This window comes from Bufo bufo, chromosome 11, assembly GCF_905171765.1.
Source record: "Bufo bufo chromosome 11, aBufBuf1.1, whole genome shotgun sequence".
Lineage (NCBI taxonomy): Eukaryota > Metazoa > Chordata > Amphibia > Anura > Bufonidae > Bufo > Bufo bufo.
In genome coordinates, this window is record NC_053399.1 from 19,304,528 (window position 1) to 19,317,707 (window position 13,180).

The window sequence follows — 13,180 nt, forward strand, 5'->3', positions numbered from 1 at the left end:
GAGGCAGGTTGGGTAGGCGCACCGCCGCTCCGCCCATCTCCATGGGAGGTCCGGAGAAAGCAGAGTAACAAGAATGAACCGAGCACGGTTTGCACACCTGACCTGCTGCTCTATTCATTTCGGGGGCTCCAAGGAGTATGGGGTACCTGTTCTGGTGATCGGTGGGATCCCAAACAATCTGATAGTTATAGGGGATAACTTTAACCAGAATACCCCTTTAAAGGGCACCCGTCCACAACACCAACCCTATAAAACCAAGTACACTGCCTGGTAGGGTTGATCCTGCGGATTAAATCGATACCGGTCTTGTGAAAATCGGTTGTGGCGTTCTCAAGAAAAAAAGACTTTTATCCTTTAAGTAAATGAGAGCTTCAGCTCGCTGAGGGGTGTGGCCTAGGCCCTCCATGCTTCCCAGGGCTGGCCACGCCCCTCAGTGAACTGACACCCTCATTTACTTAAAGGATAAAAATCTTTTTTTCCTCGGGAAAGCCACAACCGATTTTCGCAAGACAGGTATCGATTTAATCAGCAGAATCAAGCCCACCAGGCAGATTCTGGTTTAATAGGGTCGATCCTGCTCTTTAAGTAAGTCCCTTGCTCCCATATCATTGCAGAACTGGGCAGATCTGCCATGCAAGACTCTAGAAAAGCTGGGTGACAACTGACAACACAGTCAGTGCTGGTTACAGGTCCCCAAGGGTTGTCACCCAGCTTTCTTACAGTCCTGTATGGAACCTCTGTCTAGTTATCCAATTACTGTGAGTGTGTATGGTAACAGAACAAGCGCTAGGAAAGTTTGATGACCCCCCACCCTATCGAAGGCGTAACGTCTGCCATATTGCTCATCACCCAGCTTTCCCAGATAAAGATCTTAAATAGCTGAATGACGACACCTAAGGGGGACATTTCGGCGCCAACCTTCCCAGCTTCCTGTATTACTGTATCCTATTTACCAAGTCGATCGGCCATTCAGGGGTCTAGAAAAGCTGGGTAACCTGGAAGCTGCAATGGCGGCCATAGTGGTGGTCACCCAGCTTTCCCAGGAACAGACAGAACCAACAGAGACAAGGCTCTATATTCGCAGCGGATTTGGGGCAGACGCTGGATTTCTGTGGATGTTGCGCCCCCACTGTGTGTAGGGGGCAGATGCTCTGCAGACTCCTGGGATCTGGGGCTGACGCTCTGCAGAGAAACAAGTCATTCAGCCTGGAACAATAAGACGTGATTAAAGTCGTTACGTGCTGGGGCCCCGGGCACCGCCACCTGACAGCCGCACAATGGCCATTAACGAGGTAATCAGCATTCTTGCCTCTAGTGAGGAGTCCGAACCTGAAAGGCGATCTCCAGCCCCGCCCCCTAGCGAGGCCCCGCCCTCTATTGAGGCACATCTTCAGTCTGTAATAGTGTTTTTCTAACTGTCAGGAAATGGTGTGAACAAGCAGAGCTGCAGTATAAAGCATGGGGGAAGGTGAGAGCAGCAGTCTGAACTGCTGCCGAGACTGAAGATGAAGAATACCTTCACCTCCAAACCAGACAAGCGGCGCAACATAAATACTGCTGATCTCTGAGCCGGTCATGGATCTTCGTAATGACTGACAGGAAGCGTTCCAGCTCTCTATGAAAAGAGGTTCTGCAGTGGCTGCAGTGTGTATTGTACAGTTTTAAGTCCTACTTGCTGAACGATCTCATAATACACACCTCAGCTGCTGCAGAACCTCCTAATAGACACACCTCAGCTGCTGCAGAACCTCATAATACACACCTCAGCTGCTGCAGAACCTCATAATACACACCACAGCTGCTGCAGAACCTCATAATACACACCACAGCTGCTGCAGAACCTCATAATACACACCACAGCTGCTGCAGAACCTCATAATACACACCACAGCTGCTGCAGAGCCTCTTAATAGACACACCTCAGCTGCTGCAGAACCTTATAATACACACCTCAGCTGCTGCAGAACCTCATAATACACACCACAGCTGCTGCAGAACCTCATAATACACCCCTCAGCTGCTGCAGAACCACATACTACATACCTCAGCTGCTGCAGAACCTCATAATACACACCTCAGCTGCAGAACCTCTTAATATACACCTCAGCTGCTGCAGAACACCATAATACACACCTCGGCTGCTGCAGAACCTCCTAATACACACACCTCAGCTGCTGCAGAACCTCATAATACACACCTCGGCTGCTGCAGAACCTCATAATACACACACCTCAGCTGCTGCAGAACCTCATAATACACACACCTCAGCTGCTGCAGAACCTCACAGTACACACCTCTTTAGGGTGTTTCATATCAAACAACAGTCTCCCTCTTAGGCCTCAAAGAGACGTTCTGCAGCAGCGGGGAGAGCGGGGCCCAATTAGCCGCCTCACCCTACCTTATGTGAACCCGCACTGGGCTCCCCTATAGCAAATATATGACTGGATGCATGTTTGCTATGGGGCCCCTCTCCTCTACAAGGACTGGGCCCCTGGCAGGCTGAGGCATTCCCGGTCGGGGTTCTATTTATCAAGGTTTATTTACAAATCCGTGAAAAATTGTAAGATGATTGCGGTTTCCATGCAACAGAAGACTCAAGTGCCGAAGACTCGGAGCACGCGGCCGCTTCCAGAGCTAATTACGCCACCCGTCCAGATGATTAAGAGGCATTAGAGCCTCCCCTCCGGCACATCGGGACAGGCAAGGGCTAATTAAAGGCAGCACCGCCTGCGGAACATGTGCTCGTTATGTAACGCCACCGCTATCCTGCAACACTGTAGGCCCACCAATAATGTCACCGGCAGCACGGCCCAGTCCGTACGACATGACACCGAGCGGACAAAGGGGCGACTCCAGTAGGTTTAAAGGGGAGCTCCAACTTTGGCTGGATGGGATGGAGAGGAGGGGAGGTCTGCGAGAAGTTGGGACGCCCCACCTTTCCAATCTAAAACAAAAACAATGAAGCAATTTTGTAACCAGTCTCCTATTGTCAGTAGCTGTGCTGTATGGCGTTTCCATGGTTACAGACTACAAACAAGCCGGGTGTAGTCTGGCCCTGCAGTCACAGCGTTTATAGGTGACTGCGGTATCAGACCACACAGAGTTTGTTTGTAGTCTGTAACCATGGCGACACATAAATCTGCACTGGAGCTGTACATACCAAACGGTAGGGGATTTTTTGGAGAAAGAGTATTTCTTCATTTATTTATTTTTTTCATTTGTCTGTTTTACATGTGTTGGAGAGGGGTTGCAAAAGTTTACACACCCTTTCATTTACCACATTTCTGATATTTGTATGGGAACCAGAGGCTGACACCAGCCTGAGACACTGAAGACGGATGACAGTAAGTGACAATCTGTTATCCAGTGACGGTATCAGGAGCACGACAATAAGGCAGGTAACATCCATACATCGCAGTTACCATAGCAACCCCCTGACATCGGAGGAAAGTTATCTGAACACCCCTGCTATACTAGCCGCAGTGCAGAAACGCCCTGGGCGTGCACCCCCGTAGATTGGGTCAGTACATTGCCCCCCGCCCCCACGGCCAGGGTGCTGAGCGCTAGTCCAATCAGAAACTCAAATAGAAGGCGCAAAATCACCCCCATAAGGCGCTGACAACCAAGAAAGGGGACTATGACATCAGCAAAATATCTGGGGTTCACCTACCCCGATGTGCACATGGAAGAGGAACAGACATGGGGGGGCAGGCTAATGGAAAGGAGCTACAGAACCAGGGGGGTGGTAGGAAGGAGGTACTGGCACAAATGGACTGGTACTAGGGGTGTACAGACACTAACGAGGGGACTGGTACTAGGGGTGTACAGACACTAACGAGAGGACTGGTACTAAGGGGGTACAGACACTAACGAGAGGACTGGTACTAAGGGGGTACAGACACTAACGAGGGGACTGGTACTAAGGGGGTACAGACACTAACGAGGGGACTGGTACAAGGGGTGTACAGACACTAACGAGGGGACTGGTACTAAGGGGGTACAGACACTAACGAGGGGACAGGTACTAGGGAGGTACAGACACTAACGAGGGGACTGGTACTAAGGGTGTACAGACACTAACGAGGGGACTGGTACTAGGGGTGTACAGACACTAACGAGGGGACTGGTACTAAGGGGGTACAGACACTAACGAGAGGACAGGTACTAGGGAGGTACAGACACTAACGAGGGGACTGGTACTAAGGGTGTACAGACACTAACGAGGGGACTGGTACTAGGGGTGTACAGACACTAACGAGGGGACTGGTACTAGAGGTGTACAGACACTAACGAGGGGACTGGTACTAGAGGTGTACAGACACTAACGAGGGGACTGGTACTAGGGGTGTACAGACACTAACGAGAGGACTGGTACTAGGGGTGTACAGACACTAACGAGGGGACTGGTACTAAGGGGGTACAGACACTAACGAGGGGACTGGTACTAAGGGTGTACAGACACTAACGAGAGGACTGGTACTAGGGGTGTACAGACACTAACGAGGGGACTGGTACTAGGGGTGTACAGACACTAACGAGGGGTCTGGTACTAAGGGGGTACAGACACTAACGAGGGGACTGGTACTAGGGGTGTACAGACACTAACGAGGGGACTGGTACTAGGGGTGTACAGACACTAACGAGGGGACTGGTACTAGGGGTGTACAGACACTAACGAGGGGACTGGTACTAGGGGTGTACAGACACTAACGAGGGGACTGGTACTAAGGGGGTACAGACACTAACGAGGGGACTGGTACTAAGGGGGTACAGACACTAACGAGGAGACTGGTACTAAGGGGGTACAGACACTAACGAGAGGACTGGTACTAAGGGGGTACAGACACTAACGAGGGGACTGGTACTAAGGGGGTGCAGACACTAACGAGGGGACTGGTACTAAGGGGCTACAGACACTAACGAGGGGACAGGTACTAGGGGTGTACAGACACTAACGAGGGGACTGGTACTAAGGGTGTACAGACACTAACGAGGGGACTGGTACTAAGGGGGTGCAGACACTAACGAGAGGACTGGTACTAAGGGGCTACAGACACTAACGAGAGGACTGGTACTAAGGGGGTACAGACACTAACGAGGGGACTGGTACAAGGGGTGTACAGACACTAACGAGGAGACTGGTACTAAGGGGGTACAGACACTAACGAGGAGACTGGTACTAAGGGGCTACAGACACTAACGAGGAGACTGGTACTAAGGGGGTACAGACACTAACGAGAGGACTGGTACTAAGGGGGTACAGACACTAACGAGGGGACTGGTACTAGGGGTGTACAGACACTAACGAGGGGACTGGTACTAAGGGGGTGCAGACACTAACGAGAGGACTGGTACTAAGGGGCTACAGACACTAACGAGAGGACTGGTACTAAGGGGGTACAGACACTAACGAGGAGACTGGTACTAAGGGGCTACAGACACTAATGAGGAGACTGGTACTAAGGGGGTACAGACACTAACGAGAGGACTGGTACTAAGGGGGTACAGACACTAACGAGGGGACTGGTACTAGGGGTGTACAGACACTAACGAGGGGACTGGTACTAAGGGGGTGCAGACACTAACGAGGGGACTGGTACTAAGGGGGTGCAGACACTAACAAGAGGACTGGTACTAAGGGGGTGCAGACACTAACGAGGGGACTGGTACTAGGGGTGTACAGACACTAACGAGGGGACTGGTACTAGGGGTGTACAGACACTAACGAGGGGACTGGTACTAAGGGGGTGCAGACACTAAAGAGGGGACTGGTACTAAGGGGGTACAGACACTAACGAGGGGACTGGTACTAAGGGGGTACAGACACTAACGAGGGGACTGGTACTAAGGGGGTACAGACACTAACGAGGGGACTGGTACTAAGGGGGTACAGACACTAACGAGGGGACTGGTACTAAGGGTGTACAGACACTAACGAGAGGACTGGTACTAAGGGGGTACAGACACTAACGAGAGGACTGGTACTAAGGGGGTACAGACACTAACGAGGGGACTGGTACTAAGGGGGTACAGACACTAACGAGGGGACTGGTACTAGGGGTGTACAGACACTAACGGGGGATTGGTACTAAGGGGGTACAGACACTAACGGGGGATTGGTACTAAGGGGGCACAGGTGGCAATAGGTGGGTGCGGACGCCACGGCCAATGACAGTAAAGAATGTCACCATTTATCAGACCCTCCATACAACAAATGACAATATGGTGGAAGCCTCACACCCTGCCCATCACTGTGAGCGAGGGCCGCGCCACCAGTGCCACCTACCTGAGCAGGTAAACCGCCCTCTCAATGTCATTCAGCTCCTCATCGACCGTCAGCCTCTCAATCTCTTCAGGAGTCTGTAATAAGAAAGGACGACGGGTCAGGGGCCTCCAAATGATATTATACACCTGGAGATTATAACGAAGGGGGCGGAGATTAATAGAGCGCAGCACTACCGACACTGCTACATCTCATCATAGGATATACCCAGAACGGGGGGCACCGGGATAACGATTATTATGGGGGACCCTCAATAATCGGAGAGATACACAGTGGGATGATGTCGGCGGAGGGCGATGACATCACGATCAGGTGACATCCCCTCAGTCTGTATGACATATAATAGAGGAACCCTGAAGGGGGCCTTTATGTATAACAACCCAGGTAGGGCACGTCCCCAATAACCATCCCCATTAGTAAACAGGTCCATGAAGGAATATCATGATTGATGATGTCAGAGTCTGATGACATCACTGACTGGCGGAGGGGCAGGGTATGACATAGGGATCCCCTCATACAGTATAGAAGGGTTACAATTGGGGCAGGGGGGTTACTAGACTGTAGGGATAAGCCCCCCCCCCCACTTCTCTGGTCCGGCAGGGTGATGACATCATCACATTACATGGAGTAGTTATTATGGAGACTGCAGCACAGGATACGATGTATCACCTGGCTTCTAAGATTGTTACATAGTTGTAAGACACCCCCCATCTATTCCCGGGGCCCCCGGTGACATGCTAGGCTCTGATGACGTCACGGCGCCGCTTGTTCTGGGGTGCCCATGACGTCACTGGCCCCGTTACCTTCAGGCTCCGGCGCACCGGCCGCTCGATGATGGCCAGCTCCTGCAGGTCCTCGATGTATCCGAACAGGCTGAGCTCCATCCTGGGGACTCCGGGGATCAGGCAGCCGCTGCGCCCCGCATCCTCCACCGGGAGCTCTTCACATGGCAGCAGCCGGAGATCCTGAGTGCGGGGGCGGCGGGGGAGCGAGGGGGCGGCGGGGGCGGAGCCTGCACCGAGCGGATCACCGGGGAGAGCGGGACACCTGCGGGGGAACGGGGTGACACTGAACCTGCGGGCGGAGATGACCCCGGGGAGGAGGAGGAGGCGGCAGGGAGGCTAAGGAGGGGCCGGTACCGGGCAGCCCCGGGTCATGGTGTCCGGGCTCAGCGCTGTGCGGAGCGAGAGGCGGCCTGCTGCAGCGGGTGTGCGGCGCCCGGTCTCCATAGTGACGAGGCGCTGCTGACGTCACACACCTGCCACATGTCCGCCCTGTCAAATACATGTTCAGAGCGCTACAGACATGTCACATGTAACTGCTGCCTGCATGTCATGTTTATACTGTCACATACATGTCACATGTAACTGCTGCCGGCATGTCATGTCTATACTGCCACATACATGTCATGTTTATACTGCCACATCCATGTCACATGTAACTGCTGCCTGCATGTCATGTTTATACTGCCACATACATGTCACATGTAACTGCTGCCGGCATGTCATGTTTATACTGCCACATACATGTCACATGTAACTGCTGCCGGCATGTCATGTTTATACTGCCACATACATGTCACATGTAACTGCTGCCTGCATGTCATGTCTATACTGCCACATACATGTCACATGTAACTGCTGCCGGCATGTCATGTCTATACTGCCACATACATGTCACATGTAACTGCTGCCTGCATGTCACGTTTATACTGCCACATACATGTCACATGTAACTGCTGCCTGCATGTCACGTTTATACTGCCACATACATGTCACATGTAACTGCTGCCTGCATGTCATGCTTACTGCCACATACATGTCACATGTAACTGCTGCCTGCATGTCATGTTTATACTGCCACATACATGTCACATGTAACTGCTGCCGGCATGTCATGTTTATACTGCCACATACATGTCACATGTAACTGCTGCCTGCATGTCATGTTTATACTGCCACATACATGTCACATGTAACTGCTGCCGGCATGTCATGTTTATACTGCCACATACATGTCATGTTTATACTGCCACATCCATGTCATGTTTATACTGCCACATAGATGTCACATGTAACTGCTGCCTGCATGTCATGTTTATACTGCCACATACATGTCACATGTAACTGCTGCCTGCATGTCATGCTTATACTGCCACATACATTTCACATGTAACTGCTGCCTGCATGTCATGTCTATACTGCCACATACATGTCATGTTTATACTGCCACATATATGTCACATGTAACTGCTGCCTGCATGTCATGCTTACTGCCACATACAGTGTCTTGCAAAAGTATTCACTCCCCTTGACATTTATCGTATTTTGTTACATTACAGCCTTAAGTTCAATGTTTTGTTAATCTAAAGTCTATGTGACGGATCAGAACACAATAGTCTAAGTCGGTGAAGTGAAATGAGAAAAATATATAAATAAAACTATTGTTTAGAAATAGAAAACAGAAAATTGCCCTGTGCGTATGTATTCACCCCCTCCGTTAGGAAGCCCATAAAAAGCTCTGGTGCAACCTATTACCTTCAGAAGTCCCATAATTAGTGAGATGATGTCACCTGTGTGCAATCTCAGTGTCACATGATCTGTCATTACATATACACACCAGAGGCTGCAGCACCTAAGCAAGAGGCATCACTAACCAAACACTGCCATGAAGACCGAGGAACTCTCCAAACAAGTAATGGACAATGTTGTTGAGAAGTACAAGTCAGGGTTAGGTTATAAAAAAATATCCAAATCCTTGATGATCCCCAGGAGCACCATCAAATCTATCATAATCAAATGGAAAGAACATGGCACAACAGAAAACCTGCCAAGAGACGGCCGCCCACCAAAACTCACGGACCGGGCAAGGAGGGCATTAATCAGAGAGGCAGCACAGAGACCTAAGGTAACCCTGGAGGAGCTGCAGAGTTCCACAGCAGAGACCGGAGTATCTGTCCATAGGACGACAATAAGCCGTACGCTCCATAGAGTTGGGCTTTATGGCAGTGGCCAGAAGAAAGCCATTACTGTCAGCTAAAAACAATAAGGCACGTTGTGAGTTTGCGAGAAGGCCTGTGGGAGACTCCCAAATGTATGGAGGAAGGTGCCATCAAAGAAAACGCTATGTCTGGTGCAAACCATCACATCACCCAAAGACCACCATCCCCACAATGAGACATGGTGGTGGCAGCATCATGCTGGGGGGACTGGGAAACTGGTCAGAGTGGAGGGAAAGATGGATGGTGCTAAATACAGGGATATTCTTGAGCAGAACCTGCACCTCTCTGTGCGTGATCTGAGGCTCGGACGGAGGTTCACCTTCCAGCAGGACAATGACCCCAAACACACGGCTAAAGCAACACTTGGGGGGTTTAAGGGGAAACATGTAAATGTGTTGGAATGGCCGAGTCACAGCCCAGATCTCAATCCCATAGAAGATCTGTGGTCAGACTTAGAGATTGCTGTTCACAAGTGCAAACATCCCACCTGAAGGAGCTGGAGCAGTTCTGCAAGGAGGAATAGGCAAAACTCCAGTGGTAAGATGTGGGAAGCTCATAGAGACTTATCCAAAGCGACTTGGAGCTGTGATTGCCGCAAAAGGTGGCTCTACAGAGTATTGACTTTAGGGGGGTGAATAGTTCTGCACATTGACTTTTTCTGTTACTTTGTCCTATTTGTTGTTTGCTTCAGAATAAAAATAAATAAATAAAACATCTTCACAGTTGTCGGCACGTTCTGTAAATTACATGATGCAAATCCTCAAACAATCCATGTTAATTCCAGGTTGTGAGGCACCAAAACACGAAAAAAGTCAAGGGGGTGAATACTTTTGCAAGGCACTGTAAGTCACATGTTGTTACTGCTGCCTACATGTCATGCTTACAGCCACATACATGTCACATGTCCACCCTGCCAAATACATGTTCAGAGCGCTACATACATGTCACATGGTCTCCAGCCATCCAGAAATTTCTGGACAGTTCGTAAAAATAGGCGACTTTTTTCCTGTGTGATTTTTTTCAGGCCGAGGGTAATTGATTGTTTTGGTGGTGATTGTTCTCATCGCTCTCCGGGTCCCGGTAAATTCTGGTGAGGAGCTCTGATATCATTCATCATCTTCAGCGTTCATTATGGTTTCCCAATTTGTCCGTAAAAAATATTGTCTGTCCGTGATTTTGGCATAAGTTGTCTAGAAAGAAGAAGAATTCTAGTTGGCAACCCTGCCTACATGTCATGCTCTTACTGCCACATACATGTCACACATGTCCACACTATTACATAGACATTACATGTCTACGGTTACATACTTGTCACATATCCACACAATTGCACACACTACTACATGCATGTTACATGTCAATACAGAAACATACGCAGGTCCCGTGTATGCTCACACGTCAGCATCCAGTGATTTCTCTGCGCATTCACTGAGGTCTACTGAAGTGTGGGGAAATATCACGCATGTACTTCTGCACATGAACAGTATTTTCTGGTGTACTGTACATGTATGTTCTGGTGTACTGCTGCACATGTATGTTCTGGTGTACTGCTCCACATGTATGTTCAGTTACACTTCTGCACATGTACAGTATGTTCTGGTGTACTGTACATGTATGTTCTTGTGTACTGCTGCACATGTATGTTCTGGTGTACTGCTGCACATGTATGTTCTGGTGTACTGCTCCACATGTATGTTCAGTTATACTTCTGCACATGTACAGTATGTTCTGGTGTACTGTTGCACATGTATGTTCTGGTCTACTGCTCCACATGTATGTTCAGTTATACTTCTGCACATGTACAGTATGTTCTGGTGTACTGTTGCACATGTATGTTCTGGTCTACTGTTGCACATGTATGTTCTGGTGTACTGTTGCACATGTATGTTCTGGTGTACTGTTGCACATGTATGTTCTGGTGTACTGCGTATGTTCTGGTGTACTGCTGCACATGTATGTTCTGGTGTACTGTTGCACATGTATGTTCTGGTGTACTGTTGCACATGTATGTTCTGGTGTACTGCGTATGTTCTGGTGTACTGCTGCACATGTATGTTCTGGTGTACTGCTGCACATGTATGTTCTGGTGTATCACAGACTGAAGCCGGTAACGTGTAGAGTTTAATCAGAAAAACATCCATTTCTACAGAACAATCTGTCAGAACATCAATGAAGGATCAGGGACAGTGCGCCCCCTGCTGACCGGAGCGCCTCACAGCAGGCTGCCAACCGCGGGTCTCTAATGTCAGGGAGATGAATGTCAGGATGGACGCAATCCTAACCCCGTCAGGGGCTGTGACCCCCGTCTTCTGACCGCTGTGACCCCCACACGGAGTAACAGGGAATTCTACAAGTTTACACATGTATGAGCCCTCCTAGCCATGAAGAAGAGGTTAGAGGCTGTGCTGACCCTCCCCCTTCCACTGAAATACTCTGTGCTGCTGTACGAGCCCGCTCTTCCCACTAGGTACTATTCAGTCTGCGATCCCCTACGGCAGTGTCCCTCAGCTCCAGTCCTCAGGACCCACCTGCCGAAAATGTATTCAGGGTTTCCTCAGTATTGAGTAGGTGATTAGTGTCAGTGCATCAGGACTTAAGCCTCATTCACACATCCGTGTCCGTGCTCGCATCCGTGAAGCTGTCCATGAAGGATTTGTGTTGGGTCCATGTGTCACTTAACAGCTGAAAAATAATTTTCAAAACATCTCCTTATCTGTGAAACACGGATGGCATCTCCCCACAACGTTAGCACACTTCTCTCCTGATAAACTCTGTGCTGCTGTGAACTCCGCTCTTTCAACACCCTCCTTATGAGCTCCTAACATCAGCACACTCCTCTCCTTAAATACTCTGTACTGCTGGGGCACCCTGCTTGCAATGCTCCATCTGCGACCTTCCAACTCCTAAGATCAATACACTTCCCTCCTGAAATACTCTGTGCTTCTGGGGAACCCTGCTCCTTCCACTATGTAACTCTCCACCCGTTAGGCTAGTTTCACACCTCATGGCTGTTCCGGCAGACATGCAGAGAATCGGCCCGGACACAACCCGCAGCACGCAGAGATTTGTGTCCGGATGGTTCTCCGCTTGTCTGCCGGAGTGCGTACGGATTTATACTTAATGGGGCCGACGGACATTCCATTCACATCCGGCAAATTCCAGGAGGCTGTTCTCTACCACAACAGCCCGCTGGAATTCACACCAGAGGTATGAAAATAGCCTCATCTCTCCTGATAAACTCTGTGCTGCTGTGAACCACGCTCCTTCCACTACTTAACTCTCCATTACTACCCAAGATCAGTATGGTCCTCCCCTGAAATACTCTGTGCTGCTGTGAACCCTGCTCCTTTCAATATGTACCTCTCTTTTTGTGACCTCCTAACATCAGAACACTCCTCTCCTGAAATACTCTGTGCTTCTGTGCACCCTGCTTCTTTCACTATGTAACTCTCCGTCTCTTACCACCCAAAATTAGTATGCTCCTCTCCTGAAATCCTTTCTGCTTCTGGGAAACCCTGGTCCTTCCACTATGTAAAGGTGGATTTACACGGCTTGATATTCGTTCCAGTGAACGCTCCCGATACTCTGCCCGTCTAAATGTGCCGCCGATCACCCGATGAATGAGCAAAACGCTCGTTCGCCGGGTGATCCTGACGTTCATGCAGGCACCTGAATTATTATTTCTGCTGCCCAGAAACAATTCAGCCGTATGAGGAGGAGCCATAGCAATAGCGACTGTCCGTCCTCACACTGTGGAGGAGACTGCTGCATATAAGTGCACTGCTTCACCTCCACTGAGAGAGCAGCCGCCTTAACTCTCTGTCTGTGACCTCCCAAGATCGCCCTCCTCTCCTACTCCTCCACCCCTTCCTTTATCATCTCATTGGATCCTGCAA

The 13,180-nt window shown here is 49.9% G+C and overlaps 1 protein-coding gene across 1 annotated transcript in view; it reads right to left on the reverse strand.

Annotated features, from left to right (window-relative positions):
- The window catches only part of PPP4R4 (protein phosphatase 4 regulatory subunit 4), a 74,431-nt gene extending 66,779 nt beyond the window's left edge, over positions 1-7,652 (reverse strand). Inside the window, exons 1-2 of the mRNA XM_040412303.1 lie at positions 7,087-7,652; positions 6,287-6,360 (exon numbers count right to left, since the gene is read on the reverse strand). Coding sequence (XP_040268237.1) covers positions 6,287-6,360; positions 7,087-7,167 — 155 coding nt within the window. The 5' untranslated portion in view covers positions 7,168-7,652. The remainder of the gene's footprint in view (positions 1-6,286; positions 6,361-7,086) is intronic.
- Between the last annotated feature and the right edge of the window lie 5,528 nt (positions 7,653-13,180).